The 12863-nt window shown below is 41.0% G+C and overlaps 1 protein-coding gene across 1 annotated transcript; it reads right to left on the bottom strand.

The window, feature by feature from the left end:
* Positions 1-4472: 4472 nt before the first annotated feature.
* On the bottom strand, positions 4473-12129 carry STAP1 (signal transducing adaptor family member 1). Its single transcript, XM_009696239.1, has 8 exons — positions 11992-12129; positions 9482-9553; positions 8690-8803; positions 7930-7986; positions 6839-6999; positions 6091-6219; positions 5431-5497; positions 4473-4601 (listed from the first exon to the last, which is right to left on the bottom strand). Exons 1-8 carry the CDS (start codon positions 12127-12129, stop codon positions 4473-4475), a joined length of 867 nt encoding a protein of 288 aa, XP_009694541.1.
* Between the last annotated feature and the right edge of the window lie 734 nt (positions 12130-12863).

Raw genomic sequence — 12863 nt, 5'->3', positions numbered from 1 at the left:
ATAATTAGAGACTAGCTTTGCTACTGTGCTGAGGCAGAGGTGTGTTACAGAAACATCTGTGACACCACCTTCTTTTCTCTATCATTTAAACACTGGATAGTTAAGCTGGCAGTTCTTTTTCTCCCAGTGATGATAGAGTGAAGTGAAGTTAGAATAAAAAAACCTACTAACTGGAAAACCTTTTAATGTGTTAAAGCTTTAGAGAATGTGATTGCACATTATCTCCTGCAGCTGTTGCAAAAGCGATTGACTACTTAGCTATTTATTCTCGATCATAATTTATTAAGCTTTAGGGATACCTTGACATTTAATCAATGTTATTGGTCAGGACTTTTACCTCTTCTTTTTTCCCTTCTCGATTAGTTGTAGTTAGGAATAACAACTATTAGGCTGGGAACTTGAACACCAATATATATGGAACTGAATGGCTGGAATCAACATATTATTATTCCAATATTTGGGATTTAGTCTTAGATGCAGGATATCTTCTCGAAGGTGTATATAGTTTTACAGTCCAGTCTAGTTTATAGATATAGTTTTCTAGATTACTAATACTGCTTTTTAAACTACCTATCTTATTTCATTTTTTTTTAAAGAACTTCTTTTAGAGAAACTTTTTGAAACAGGAGAAAATATGACTATGTTTAGAGAAGACACAAGCAGACAGTAAGTTTCCACTTTTAAATAACAATGAAAATGTATTTCACTGTGGCAGTATTAGAATCTGAACTGTTAACTGAAATCACTAAGTAGTGCTAAGGATCACTTAAAAGGTTTAGGTCAAGTTGAAAGCACTGTCACCTCTCACAGTTGGAGACTAGGAAACAAATGAAACTAAGTACACTCTGGTACATTAGTGTGGTGTTAACATCATGCTTATGCTTTGGAAGTAAGAAGCATATAAACGTGGTAAAAGTCTCAATATTTTGCTAGAATGCCACCTGATGGTCCTCAGGGTTTAAAGTCAATTTTCAGATACAGTTAATGGAATGGCTTTTATTAACAACAACACATACAGTTTTGGGAGAGCCTTGCCAAAAAGTCCAGGTCGAGGTTGGCAGGGATTGCAGCCAGAGTTTACAGACATGGCTGGCTGTCTATGCTGCTCTTATTTTGTGTATCTGTTGGATGGATGTCTGTTCTATGGATGGGTTCTGCTCAGTTAGACAGTTGCTGATGGAAAAAATGAAAATGCACAATAGCTCTAGATACTTATTAGCAGATCTTTAAAATTTTCTGGATGTAAGTTACCTAGGTAAAATCTTACAAGTAATAACATCGAGAGGACTATATATGGAAGAGCTGTGCATGTCAAGTGGCGCATTAAAATTGTTTTTCATGTTTTAAACTTTTCTGAATTGCTGTTATGGAGAGTGAATGTATTTATATGGAAGGCTGTGCGGAGTGGAGTGAGCTGATTCAGTGTGAATTTGTGTTTCATACAGCTCATTTCTCAGTCTGTTGCTGCTTTTTATCAAAAGTCTCAGTGGGTGCTCAGCATGATCACACTAAAAGGGCTCAGTCAAACCGCGCAAGTGAATTTTGGGGTGCTGGTCTTCCAGATCTGCAGCATTGTCACTAGCAGTGCTAGCAGCGCAGAGGCTTGTAGCACTACCTGGAAACCTGGAATCTAAGAACTGCCTTTTTTTTTTTTTTCTTTCATGGTAATGAAAGCTCACGTGTATGTCTAGGACTGTTTGATGCTCTATTCCTGTGGAGCAGGTAGAGCTAGCCATCTCGCTGTAGCAATGAAGAACTTATCTTTCTAGTAGAACACCTTGAATAGCTTTCCTTCAAAATGTTCTTTGAAAGAGCAGTTGACTTGCAGAAATGAAGTTTTATATCGGTATTAAAGATCTTTCTCACTTAAATGCTTTCTTACAGAGTTTGCTCATATTTACACTAGCTTTCCCTTAATTTCTTGCATTCTTAATAGTTGCAGGAATAGTTGTGCATGCAAAACACAAGGCATTTAGCACCCAGCTCAACTGTTCTTTATGGTTAATCTCCGTGTTTCTTTAATGCTAGGAGTAGTGAGGATTCTATGTGAAGATCATGCTACTGTTAACAAGACTGTTTTGGCAGATCTGATGGATTTAGGACTTTACCTATACAAGGAGTAAAAAGTACATGCTTTCAGTTCCTCCCCCCCCACCTTTTCCCATGTAGGGTGAATATGTAAATATTTATTTTTTAAAAAAAAAAAGGCTCTATTGAAGAATAGTGACTACATAGAAAGAACAACTCTGGTACTAGCTGGGCTTCTGTGAATGCAGAAACCCTCATCACAGCATCTCACACCCTGAAGTAATGTGGGTTTCGAGCTATGCAGAGAGTTTGTGTATCTGTCTGACTTGTATCAAATGTAAGTAAAGGCTTTAGATAAGTTCATGTTTTCAATTTTTCCGTGTGTCTTTGAAACAATGTGGCTGTAGGCCAGTCGTTTGAAGAAAGGAACTGAATTTCAGCCAAATGCAACTGGCTTATTAGTTTGAAAGGTTTATCAATCGCTGTTAATTATCTCCTGTTTTGCAATTACAGAAAGCATACTCTGCTGCAGCACAGTGCAGCAATCTAAACCTTTGTCCAAAGGTTGGTAAGTTTTTGACCAGATAGCTTTTGAGAGTTTATTTTAGTAAACGTGTCTTTTGGTATCTCTTGTGTGGTTGATGAAGTAGCTAGCGTGAGTGTTTATCCATGCTGCAGAAAGCTTATTGAGGCTCACACTTAAAGGTTTCATGGGTTACACCATTGATAACACCAGCAGAACTGTCTTGCTAGTAAGTGAATCCTTTTGCATGGCAAAAGTGAGATACAGTGAAGGAGTATTAAGTTCCCACTTCTCACAGCAACACACAAGTTTCACTTTCATACTGAGGAAAAGCTGCAACTCTAACCTGATGTGTACTGAGCAGCACTATCTTCACAAAGCGATCTTAAGTATTTTCATGAAAAGAAAGTGCTAACGTCTCATGTTATGTTGTACTTCTATAAATACAGTGGGTGCACCTTCAGATGGTCACACATAATCTATTATTTAGAAACTTATGGGCATTCTTTTAAAATAACCTTCGCAAGCCTTGGCTGACTTCCATAATCCTTGAAACAAGTAGTAATTCATTTGTGATTCCCAGCGGATATCAAAGACACATGATGATAATCAGTCTTGGTCTGGAAATAAGAGCAACTCTACCTAGAGCACTCCCTGTGCGTGTAGTGAAGGCGCTAGCTGCTTCGGTACCTGCATTATCGCTGCCTTCAGCTGAGCTCTGCTCTGTGAATGCTGCCCCACCACTGTCAGAGAAGAGTTGTGGTTTATTTGGTTGGGGTGTTTTTTAAAGAAAAAAGCCAGGTTGTGGAGCTCATCGTCAACACTAACTATGAAGGAGTGTAGCTCAGCAGTGGGTACCCATCCTGTAAGCATTTTATTCAGTCCAGCTGCCTGGCAGAACTTCGAGGCTAAAAATACTAAACTTAGATCTTACTGCTGATCACTGAAGCTGCTTGTTTTGATGGCTAGATCTCCAGTTTCCAAGAAGGTGGATGCTGTGCCTAGGGCTCGGTGGGGTTTCACAACTGTTTGGTATGATCAGCAGGGCTCTCACATGCCCTGCTGTCTTCCTTTGTTACTAGCTGTGCAGTCTTGTCCTCCTTGTGCACTCCCAGGGGCTTGTCTCAGCCCTTGGAGAAGGTAGTTCAGAGCATTTAACCAGCAGGGACACTTACTTAGTTTTGTGTAGTTTCCTGAAGTCGCCCACAGCAGGGTCTGATGAACACTCCTGCTGGCTTGTAGAAGGGGTGGGAATGTTCAGCTGGGGAGGAGATGTTTCAGTTTGCTTGAATTTGATGCCCACCCTCAGCTGCGTAACCGTAGAAATGCCCCAGCCGCCTTACTTGTGGTGTTCCAGGTCCTGTAAGGGTTGCATGACCTTGCAGAGAACCAGGAACCCTCAGTTTAAGCTACCCAGACTTGTATTATCAGCTTTTTGGGCTACATTGCACCTCTCTGGCGGTGCTCAAAGGCCCAGCAGAGGTGAAGCATCCCCGCTGTCTCTGTAGGATGTCATAAATGGCACTGATAGCAATACAAGTGGATAGACAAGAAATGGGGTTTTTAACACAAAGGGTTTATTGCACTGTGAGCCAGTGACAGAACTGAGCCCACAAACACCGTCTGCCTAATTTCAACAGAATTTTTCTATCATGTTTTGCAGAGACAATGGGTCCTCTTTTTCCCACTCTTGCCTTTTCTTTGTTTTCCACATTTAATCTTCTACAGGAATTGGGGTTATTTGCTCTCCCCAAATCTCAGAAGTTACTGTGGGAGAAGCTACTTCACATTCTTGGTTTAGGGCCAACAGATCTATTCTAGAAATTGAGAAAGAGTAGCTTGGGGAATGTCTTCTGGTTATCTTCAACATGGTGGGGTTCCTGCACTGCTTCTTATGCCTCCTTCTTTTGGCACCGTTCCTTCAGCAACCGGCTTGCTTTGAGAACTCAGAGTCCTCTGTGGCACGCGTCTGTATGACAAACGGCTTCAGGTTCCCTCGGGTTTGGGTCACAAAGTAATTGACAACATCCTGAAGGCTTGGGAGTGTCACCTGTTTCACCAAAACAAACCCAAACAAACAAAAAAAAAAACCCTCACCAAATAAAACATGCTATGTGTGTTGAGAATGCATTTTCAAAAACATGCTGGCAGGCTGGGATACCTAGCCATGGTTCTCAAACAACTGCTACTGGACTTAACATCCAGCATTTGGATGCAGCGAGGTCTAGTACAGCTCTCTGCAATCTGTGGTAACATTTTCACCCTGGCACATGTAACTCCTTCCCCTCCATCAAATGAATGAATGAACCAAAAGAGAGATGGTTCTCTGCACCGTGGTGCTCTTCAGTGACTGCTGGTGCTCTTTCGGCAGAGGGTGTAACAGCAGATGCTTTTTCAAACCAATAGGATGTTTCTCAGGCCATGAGTTAATCGTGTCTTAAGAAAAGTGGAAGAAAACTGTTTTAAGCCAAATAACAGGGTCCATACAGCCTTGCTCGCACTTCAACTAAGTTGTTTCTCAAAGTTACATGGAGTGCGTTTTGAAATTCCTCTAGCTGCAATGAGAGCTCAATTTTCAGACAGTACTGAAGCCTGAGTTGGAAAAAAACCCTAAGCTATCTTGAGTGTTTTGTGGGTGGTTTGATTTTATTTTTGTTAGAAGATGCTGATCTGGGTTTTTTTTCCCTGTGTTTCTCGTTCTTAAAAGATATCTTGTTCTTTGAGATTAGGCTAGTTGGACTAATAAGAGAGGTGAACTCTCCACATACTTTACTTTGACTCAGAAATTATAGTTAGGAATTTACTAGGGCTTTTCTAATTTTCTGCAAAGTGACCTTACACCTGCTTAAGAATCTTCAACAAGGCAATGGCTCACTTACCTGTGTTTCCAATTCGATAATGTAACTTGTTCCTTTGGACCTCACTTTGTAGTGCTTTAAGTGGGCACTGAAAGAAAATCAAAATTGATACACTGCCCAAAATGAAATACTTTTTGATGTATCATTGTCATTATAAACTACTTTGCAGGAGCAATGGGTGTGCTTTGTAATATCCCCAGAGCTTATTGAAGGTGTGTGGCAGGGTTTGTTTCTTCCTATTTTAGTTTAGAAACCCAGAGAATTGCAAATGTCATTCCTGATGTCTCAGATGCCTGTTATTCTGAAGCTTTGTAAAAGCTAAAACGTGGCCAGTCAGTTGAAGTGTGTGTTACTGTTTGAAAATACTTGTGTCTCATTTTTCATTGTTCATTTTACAAAGGGGTATGGCTTGTTCTGTTTTCATTCTGCGTGGTGATTTCTTAAACTGAGTAGGTTTTCATGGCAAACAGGAGATTTGGCTGATCTTTATTGCTTCTTTGTTTGATCTAACTAGCTTTGGAGGAGGAGAGAACCAGGTCTCAGGCCTGCCCCTGCTGCCTCATTTGCCTTTCTCAACCTGAAGGCAAGGCTTATGTTTCACGCATCAGCTCTGGGTGATTCAGCTTTTAATACAGTGCATGCTAGTTAAGAATGGGATAATATATTGTGGAAGCAACCTACTCCAGTTCACGTCGGATAGTGATTGCGTAGTTCTTGCTGTCACTGCCGGGACGCAAGATCAAATTCCCACATGAAGGGTTCTTTTCTAACATCTCCATTGCTTCTCTCCGAGATACTGCATAGAAGCACCTGCATGGAAGGGAGGAGAGGAACCGCATAAATGTGACTTACGCTGGCAAGGCCACATCATTCCGAGCCGCATGAAGAGGCAGGGTCTACTGGGCTAACACCTCTTCACAATGCTAGGCTTACCCAGGGTAACTAGCCATGGCTGCTAAGAGGCATGACACCTGAAGGACTCTTGCTGGTTAACCCTACTTCTAGGAGCACAATTCAGGACAGCAGTGCTTTGGCCTTCTCGGAGAGCAAGTGAAGCTTTTGTACAAGTGTGACGCTTTCTGGACCCTTGGAAAGAATGTGAGAAGAGTAACCTGGACTTACCTGGAATTTCTCAGTGGTAATCAGCATTTTCTCAGAAGGGCAGATAGAGCAGCCCAACCTGTGGCTTTCTGAAAAGTTTTTTAAGCATAGCAATACGCTGCACTCAGCCTTTTCTAAACAAAAAGCACTGTAGGAAAGCTGCAGGAGTAAACTTTCCCTTAGGAAATCCCTATTTTGTTCACTAAATATTATACAGCCTTTGTCCAACAGCTGAATGTTGAACCTCTGCATGGAAATAATACTTTTGACAGAAGAAGGGAAGGCTCTTTAGTTAGACTGGGGTTCACATAGTTCAGTCAGAGCTTACGCTGGCATAGTGGTCAGTGTACTGCTGGGAGGGCTTTTTCTGTTCAAGGATGTGCTGGAACACTTGTTAAGTGTAATCCTTCTTTTCTTTTCCTTCTCTAGCACTTGCTGCAGTCTTGTAAGTTGCTCAGGTAGTAACGACTCATCTGGTGGAACTGACAGCTGAAAATCAACAGTGTAATTGAAAAGAAAATGAAAAGAGTGGACAAACATTGTGAGCAATCATTTCTGTGTGTGCATCATAGCTAATCTCTGAGCACAGCTGCTGTGCAGACATCTTTCTTACCTGCTTGGCTAAGCAGGTGGAATAATTTGGAATTTGGGTATGCCTCTGCTTTGAATAAAACACTGCACATGTGTTTTTGTTAGAATAGTGAAAGAAGGATATCCGTGTCCTGATTTAGAAGAAATGTGCATTGACAGAAGTGAGAATGATGTAAGAATCCACATCAATATTTTGCAGTTGCTGTACTGCAAAAGGCTGTGTAAATGTAACTTAAACTATTTCAGCCATTCTCATTTCAGCTTTTTAAGTGAGTCAGCTTGGCCAATGTGAACAAACTTCATTTATTTTTCCACTGGTCATTATCAAAGAGGGTCTTGCTATTTTTCAAAGCACATTTAGCTAAGAAGAATAGTAGAATAAAACACAGGGCTGAGGGGTTCTCTCAGGTGTACAGTTTGGCCACTTGTTTGGTTAGGTCTGTATGCCATGATAAAGGCCCTAGAGCGTTGTCTCTTTCAGAGCAGGCTCCCTTTTTCACAGCTGCAGGGGATGGACTTGTGCTAGAAGTCTTTTCTTTCCCGGACAGCAAATGGGGCTTGGGAACTGTGCCTGACTAGATACTGTGGCAGAGTGTGTATTGCAGATGAGCTGGCATTAAATCAGCCTGAATTTTGCTCTCCTCAGGAAAAAAAACAACCAAACAAAAAAATCCCAACCAAACCAACAAAACCCTCAACCGTTTAATGTGTGCAAACACATTAGAAGCAAGGCTTTGTGCCTGTGGAAGCCAACTTCTGGCATGCATGAAGACAAAACCCCCTTATAGACACTTTTGCCATGAAGTGAGATACAAAACTCTTCCGTACCTTTGTTACGGTGAGAATAAAACCCTTCCATTCTTTCCCACATTCATAGTCATTAGCCTGAGAGAACAGAAAATGATGGTGTAAGAACAGCTACAGTAACAACAAAAAAAGTGTATTTCATGTGGAAGCCTCCAGTAACACCTCTCACCCTTTCCGAAGTACCATGCCTAGAAATGATGAGCTCCCTGCCCAGCTACATCACACCAAGAAACCCTTCACTTCCCCAGTACTCCGTGTTCAATTAGAGGGAGAGCGCAGAGGTGGGAAGGTAAAAAAATCATATGCTCTGTTGGAGTAAAAGGAGAAGGTTATGTGGATCCAAGGAGAAGGCCATGCTAAGGAGACAGGTGAGTCTCAAGTATAAAACCTCCTAGATAGTCCCTGAGCACTACAGTCTGTATATGGCTTCTGAGTGGTGGGGTGGTCAGGTATTTTATCCCCTTGGTTTTACAGGTGACATGGGCCTGTCAGGGTGGTATTTCCTGGTTTCTCTTGTATATTTTCTTGTTCAGTTCTCTGCTTGTTTCATATTCCCAGATACACCTGAGAAAAACTTCCAGTGCTTTGAGGGGGAGTTTTCTGGGTGTTGGGTTCCTTTGCCCTGCCTCCCTCTTTGACTGCCTTTTGGTGCTGCCTGGCTGCAGGCTGTATGCTTACATGTCAAGAAGGCAGCTCTGCTCCCACACCAAAATGGAGCTCTGAATACCTGTGGGAGATGGAGTACCAAGTAGCTTACAAATCGCAGCTTTCCTCTTTTTACCTTCAGTTCTAGTTCCCCATTTGACAGCATCAGGATGAACTGTGCAGAGCCGTTTTCATCTGGATAAACACTGGTCGCTGAGGTCAAAGCTGATATATCTAATTTATGTGAATACTAAGGACGGGGAAAAAGAGAAATAGTACAAGTTGTAATTTTCACCAAAAATCTAGCAGCTCTCCAAAGGAATGTTTAGAAGAAATTAGATTGAAACTTTTTTTTCCCAGAACTTGGGTTGTTTAACTGACAGAGGTGCCAAAGCTTAGTCCTTTGCTTCTGCTTACAGAAGCTCTTCTCATCAACAATGTACCTTCTGGATTTTTCCCAACCTAATCTTCATGATCACAAACAGATTAAATTCAGGAGACGTCCCTGAGTATTTGCTTTGTGACTCCAACTAAACCCTCAGCCAGAGTATACCATAATAATACCAAGCACTTTTTCCTCAGCTGCATAAAGGGAAGTCATGTTACAAACCACAGTAATTTTACCCTTGTGTGCAGCTGAGGAAAAAGCACTTGGTAAACTTATGGAGCAATGTGGATACATTTGTAGCGCAGGTGCCAAAAAAATACTTTTTTGTTTTGATGAGGCAAGTTAATGTGCCCTAGTTGGTCTCACTGGCTTTTTTTGATCTCAGCCTTGCTGTTACAATGTTCAGTACTACTTTTTTTGACTATGCAGATGAGAGAAGAAAGGGTACCGAGAGGTGTCTGGAGTACGTAAGGATTACTTGATGAAAATTACTGATGAACTTGACCAGATGGGTGGTTTAAAAGGTAGCACGTTACTCACTGTTGGGGCTCTCTTATCACCATAAAAGAAGAGCGTAGTTCCTCTGAGTTCTGTCCAATACACTCTAAATTCCTGTTGGAAAGGAGGAAGTGTCTGTTTGTGAAGATGATCTTTTTGGTTCCTACAAAATGCTGAAAGTGAAAGAACTGCTAAGAAAAAAATGTGTTGTCATATGTTAGTTTTCAGTGTTTTAAAGATCATTAAAGAGCAAGTATGTATTTTGCAGGCAGTTTATGCAAAAAAGTTCAGTAGATAATGCTTTATAGGCAAAAAGATATATAGGCTCTAGGCTTTGTTTTCTAGTATCCTAATTCAGCATAGAACTGGAAAACTTTACATTCAACTAATTTCAATGCTTTAAACATTTGCCAGCAATTTGTCAAACGATTTAAAGGGCATATGTAATGTAAGGAAATATATTTTAAATGCCACTTTAAAATCTTGCTCTCCCTAAAAGGCATACAAGTGGAAAATAGTGTAAGATGAACATGTGTAAAGTCTCCAGTCTTCTGAACACCATTCTCTTGAAGTGCCTATTTGCATTGAATTTTGATCCTGTGTTTGCTTGCTATAGGGAGAAGATCATGGAGCTTGGCGGTAGTCTGACCTATTAACTGGACTTCCTGCATTTGAAGTGGTATTTTACATGCTTTGTTTTTAAATTATGCGTAGTAGTGTTCTCAAATCAACACCAAGGTAAATATGATTGTCTGACTCTTCTAACTGTTCCCTAATGCAGTCATGCCAGAGTGGTGGGAAAGGTTTTTCTGTTTTCATGTGCCCCTGATACCCTGAGAACTATAGCTGTTATGGAACACTGAATTAGGAAGGCAACTTCTGTAAAACAGAAACTCTGATCTAGTTTTCAGTTTACTTACCTGTTCTGGGTTGGTTTGGTTTGGGTTTTTTTTTTGTTGTGGTGGGTTGTTTGTTTGTTTGTTTTATTGAGGTGGGGGTTTAAAACATAGTCACAAAAAGTGAGAAAAGAAGTGAAGTCTGATAGGTCATACAAATTAGGGTGAGCAACATTCCCTAGAGTATCCTGCAGGTGATCCTTGGTCTTTACCCTGCTCACTCCTAACTAGTCTTTCTGATGGGTTCTGTCAAATTACTAGTCTAAAATTTCTACAGCATTCAGCCTCTGGACCCCAACCTCTGAGCACTGCAGTGTTGCGTTAAGGTAAATGTCCTCGTTAAACCATCTGTTCCTGGCAAAGTTAATGAAGGCTGTGAATGCTTGCTGTGGTATGGGGCTGGATGTCACAGGAAATTTTTGAACTGTACCTTGTGAACTGGGCTTCCTGCTCCATGGAAATGCAGTAATAGTAGCTGTCCAGGAGCACTTGTTACTGTTTCATAGCCATGAGTATGTTTCTCTCAAAAGTTGTAATACACCTCATCAGTCTCATGTGTCTCATGTCAGTCTCTTCAGATCGGCTGCATATTATTGCTCTGCCCTGTTAGTTTTTATTATTCCAGTATGGTAGTTACTGAATTTCAGAAGGGAGGGAAAAAAGGTTTTACATAAAAGGACATAAATAAAGGAATGTAACAGGGAGCTTTATTAAACTTGCAGGTGTTCTCCTGCTGGATACAACAAAGCAATGCGTTGAATAATTTCTAGTGCTGCAGAAGAATTAATAGTAAGATTACTGGTTTCCTTTTTGTTTCTTGGAGTTCCTGTTTTCTGTGGTACCTGGTTGTTCCTGTGTTTGTGAACCACCATGCTCTTTTGGTCTTTTTATTATATCTACCTTTAGCACTGCATGACTCATTTTCTCTACTCTGTGCTTCTGCATCTACAAAGATGTGAGTGTAGGTAGAGTAAAAATTACTTTGTAACCCTAAGTACAGGGATTGTTGTTATCAAGCTCTAAAAAAGGGCAATCAGCTTGATTAGGGACATGCTCTGAACATACATGCTTTTGTAAAAACACAAGCATGTATGTGTTTACAGATTTGTGTCTTAAATAGTTATCCTGGGTCCAAAAAAAAAAAAAAAAAAAAAAAAATTCACTCTTTTCCCAGATAGTCCACATATGTTAAATCATCAGCCCTTACTAACAAGAAAAAGAAAAAGATGCAGAGAATCTCACATATACTTCAGGTGGCGTGTCACTGAAGACTTCAGGATGGATACTTTTCTCCAGTAAATAGAGGATGTGTCAGAGCAATATAACCATGTCAAACTTTGCTCTTGGTATTAAAAATATTGCATTAGCTTTTCACTATGGTGGTAGCTATAAAATCAGTCAAACTCAATTCACATTTCAGTAGGTAATAGTAAATTATAATGGGATCCTGGAGATATTGATGGTTACCTCACATAATTTATTTTACTTCTCACCCCAAGTAATATCAACAGAAATAACTAGATATCATTATTTCAGCGCAACCATTTGTGTCTGACAGTGCTGAGAAACGTTTCGCCCCACAGACCTGTAGCTCCCAGCAATACAGTTTTGAAGGAATATTTCAACACATCCACTTCCCGGGACTGTGTACCTTACCTGGCATCTTGAGTGCCGGACAGACAGGTAACCTTGGAAGTACAAAGGCAGACTGGTGAGCCTCTGCCTCTCCTGGAAGATTCGCCGGGGGGCTGGCTGAGGAGTTTCCTCAGGCTGTTCGCTAATGGGTCTCAGCATCCTTTGGATATCTCAGCAGGATATCTGGATATCCTCTGTTGCTGTACTCTTCTTTTCCCCCTACTCCCGTTGTTCTCGGTCTGCTCTGTATCAGCCTCAGCCAGAGAACTCGCCCCGGTGAGAGGGGGAGAAGAGCAGCACCTCGAAGAGGAAGTCTCCGTGCTCACTTTTAGGTCAGCACACGCTGCTGACTCTTTGCGTGGTGTATGATCATGGGGGGAACCAGACTGAATGGATTAAAGGGATCTTTTCCTTTAGAGTGTGCTCCTCCCGTTTGCTCAAGGGGAGACATTCGCATGATGAGTGTGCTGGTACAAAAGTGCGTCATTACTGTGACCTCTGTCACTTGGAGATCATGGTGGAAAAGTTTGCTTTTTATGGCTTGCAGCGCTGGACTCTTCATGGGCTGCTGCCAAGGGGAAGACTGCTCTCAGCTGCCTCTGAAATATTTGAATTTTTCATTGGGAGTGTGGATTAACTTTGAGACTATCAGAGTTAAACTTTCTTTAGCAAATGGCTAGGGGGATTACAAGACACCAAAAGTAATATTGGAAATAAATCTACCTATGGTTGTTTATAACTGACAAGGATAAATCAACTTCACAACGTGCACGTAGGAAGAAGACTTTCATTGTGAAAGAGCTAATATATCAAAGCCTTTAAAGAAATTGTGAAGGGAGAGGGTAGTTCAGGATTGAAGTCTTGGTCCTGATGAAATGAGGAATGAAATTTCC

Source organism: Cariama cristata, unplaced genomic scaffold (assembly GCF_000690535.1).
Source record: "Cariama cristata isolate BGI_N322 unplaced genomic scaffold, ASM69053v1 scaffold36222, whole genome shotgun sequence".
NCBI lineage: Eukaryota > Metazoa > Chordata > Aves > Cariamiformes > Cariamidae > Cariama > Cariama cristata.
The sequence above is the reverse complement of the archived record's forward strand: the minus strand, read 5'-3'. Positions and strand labels throughout refer to the sequence as shown.